The sequence below is a fragment of the Cryptomeria japonica genome, unplaced genomic scaffold, assembly GCF_030272615.1.
Source record: "Cryptomeria japonica unplaced genomic scaffold, Sugi_1.0 HiC_scaffold_298, whole genome shotgun sequence".
NCBI classification, from domain to species: domain Eukaryota; kingdom Viridiplantae; phylum Streptophyta; class Pinopsida; order Cupressales; family Cupressaceae; genus Cryptomeria; species Cryptomeria japonica.
The window spans coordinates 145,365-148,774 of record NW_026729120.1 but is presented as its reverse complement, the minus strand read 5'-3'; the positions used below and the strand labels follow the sequence as shown (position 1 = coordinate 148,774).

The 3,410-nt window shown below is 36.7% G+C and overlaps 1 protein-coding gene across 1 annotated transcript; it reads left to right on the top strand.

Annotated features, from left to right (window-relative positions):
* Window positions 1-672: 672 nt before the first annotated feature.
* On the top strand, window positions 673-2,010 carry LOC131870173 (rust resistance kinase Lr10-like). Its single transcript, XM_059215825.1, has one exon. It carries the CDS (start codon window positions 820-822, stop codon window positions 1,858-1,860), a length of 1,041 nt encoding a protein of 346 aa, XP_059071808.1. The 5' UTR covers window positions 673-819; the 3' UTR covers window positions 1,861-2,010.
* The last annotated feature ends 1,400 nt before the right edge of the window (window positions 2,011-3,410 follow it).

The window sequence follows — 3,410 nt, the reverse complement described above, 5'->3', positions numbered from 1 at the left end:
TCTTAAACTTTTTTCCAGATAATCAGACTTCAACAATTACTGAGGACACGAGTTTCCAAAATTGTTCATTTTCATATAATCTCAACGAAGATGCAATCCAAGACGGGGGTCTCTTCGATCAAATCCAACGACATAACATCAGTCTACAAGTTCTTGTGTGTGGTTTGCAATGTGTAGCTCTACTACCTGGCCTTGAGGTTCCAGGATGTTATTTTAAATCGGTAACTGTTGAAGAGGCATCAACCCATTGGAATATTGCAGAGGAACAAGACCAGAAATGTAAGAGTTGCGTTTCAAGCGGTGGTCTGTGTGGGTTTAATATTTCCGATTTAAACCAGTTCCTTTGCTTTTGCGAGGATGCACCCCATCAAACCACATGTTCATCAGGTATAATTTGGTTCAAATCTCTCTATATTTTCTTCTAAGCACCCATTAAGTTTAATTGCCTTGCAATTCGAAAATATAAAATACGAAATTGGATTATCTCAGTTTAGTTCAAAAAAAATTATATTCGCATCTGATTAGCATTTACCAAATTTAAACAGTCGAGAGATCAATTTATCGAGCTATAACAGTCAGAACTAAAAAAGGCAGAGATATAACAGGTAAATACTAAGGAACCTTTTTGTGTGAGTTTTAAACATTCTTCTAATTTTCTTGTATGGTGGAGTCACTAATCTATGATACTACACATGAATTCCAGGAATAGCCATTGGGGCAAGTGCTTTCATAGTGATAGTAGCACTATTTCTTATTGTTGTTTATCGAAAGAGGTCATCCTACTTTAGATGGATCCAAAGTTGTGTTGCAAGCGAACCGATGAATTCAGGGTCTATTGGGAAAGTGGAGAATTTTCTCCAAAGTTATATTCATGAAATGCCGACCAGATATTCATTCTCTCAGCTAAAGAAGATCACTAACGACTTTTCAGATAAACTTGGGGAAGGAGGATTCGGCATGGTTTATAAAGGAAAGCTCCCGAGCGGTTTTTTTGTGGCTGTAAAACTTTTGGATCAGTCGAGACAGAGTGAGAGCCAGTTCATGAATGAGGTTGCAACTCTGGGAACCATTCATCACGTTCACTTGGTTCGCCTCATGGGTTATTGTTTTGAAGGTTTCAGAAGCGCACTTGTATATGAGTACATGGCCAATGGATCCCTAGAGAAGTTTCTATTTCAAGGAAAAGAACAAGAACAGAAGCTCAGTTGGGAGCAATTGTATTCAATTGCTTTGGGCGCTGCGCGCGGAATTGCGTATTTGCACCAAGATTGTAACAGGCGCATCATTCATTTTGACATTAAGCCTCACAATATTTTACTGGATGCAGATTTCACGCCCAAAGTAGCTGATTTTGGTCTCGCTAAACTGTATGGGAAGGGAGACGACCACGTATCAATTACGGCAACCAGAGGGACGCCAGGATATGTTGCGCCAGAGGTGTGGAATATAAATTTGGGAGGTGTAACAGACAAATCAGATGTTTACAGTTTTGGAATGCTATTAATGGAGATAGCGGGAAGGAGGAAGAACATTGAGTTGCAGGTGAGCCATTCGAGTCAACTTTATTTTCCGGAATGGGCGTTCAAATTGATAGAAAGTGGGGAGTTGGAAAAGAGGTTGAGAGAAAAAGGTCGATGCGACATGGAAGTGGAAGATGAAGAGAAGGTGAGGAGAATGACGAAAGTAGGACTTTGGTGTATTCAATACAATTCCAATGACCGACCATCAATGAGCAGGGTGGTACAAATGCTGGAAGGAAACGGTGATGATGTAAGCAATCCTCCATTACCTTTCAACTCCTCCCCACCGCGTGAAGTACCATTGTCATCTTCCTCCGAAGAATATTCATCCGTGGTATAGAGTCCACGAAGACTCCTAATCTACCCATCAATCTAGAAATATCTTCATCCATGGTATAGAGAAACGAAGAGGATTTGGACGATTATGAGATGATGCAAGGAGCATCTTTATTATATGGAAACGAATATTATATATTTCTGATGTAAGAATCCATCCTCTGGATATAGAAGTAATTATTATATAACTTAGATGTAAGAATCTTTGTGTGGTGGTTTCAGCTGTTTGGTATTGTAATTTTTTTCTTTTCATTTCTTGAATTGCTATTTTCTTTTCTTGTAATCACATTTTGTTTAATTCAATATATAAAAGAGTAATCATCTTCATCATATCAAAATAAATCATTCATAATTATAATTAGTATTTTTCATGTGATTTTGAAAGGTGTCATAATATTCTTGCTCAATATCACTTAGAGTTTAAAATTATTTTTGTTTTTCATAATATCTTCTAGCTTGATATCATTTAGAGTTTAAAACTATTTTTTGTTTTTAAATCTTAATGACACTTCAAAGTATTTTATTTATTGCCAAAAAATATATTTTGAGAAAAATAATTGGTACATTGGAATTTATCAATTTTTGTTGGGTTGGAAATATGAATAATACAAGGTGTATGCTGGAAATGTGGGATCAACCTGCAAGAGAGAAGAATAGTTCAAACACACACATGAAACATTGCATTAGAGATAGAAATCCAAACAAAGCAAGTTAATGAATCAAAACTCTTTAAAATCGTTCCATGCTCCTTTATCTCTAAAGATCCTCAAGATTCAAGGTGGCCCTCACTTGGAAGAGCACTTGATCTCTTGGATGACAACCTAGAGAACGAGATTTAGAGGATTTTAATATCAAAATGGATGCAACTATGATCCCAATGAATGATTGAGATATGAAACTAGATAGTGATATGGTGTAAAATGAGGAGATTGATACAAAGCTAAACTAGCATGAAAATGATACTAAGATGAAGCTAACATGATATGAGATTAACATGACATATCTAAGATTATAATGCTATCAAAATGATCTAAAATGCTATTCTATTAAAGAGAGGCAAGATTCTTAATGTTATGAGACGATAATGTAGATGCATTAAAACTTGATATGGAGAATGAAGAATGAGAGCTCTATTTATAAGGAAAATAGGGCAAGGGATGGTTGAGATTGAATAATCTCAACAAGGGATAGGATTGAAAGTTATCAATTCATGTGAGGGATTCAATCCAATCCCAAGTTGACAAATGTCTCCTTGAGATGGCTTGAGAGGAGATGCAAGAGACATTAAATGCCTGAGGAGACATGAAGGTTACCTTAGGAGGTAAGGTTGTGGTTGGTTAGGGTCATCCATTGGATAAAGTTTTTACCCAGAGGGTAAACTCTTGTGCAAGGGTTAATAGGATAACCAAGGTTAAAGCCATGAGTGCTTGATGAGACCCTTGGGTTAGATGAGGGTTAAGTTAGAGAGAAAGTCTCTAACCATGAGGGGAGGGTTGAGTTAACCATTAATCATTTGGAAGACTTTGGGGACAAATTTGTAAGAGTCCTTCCAAA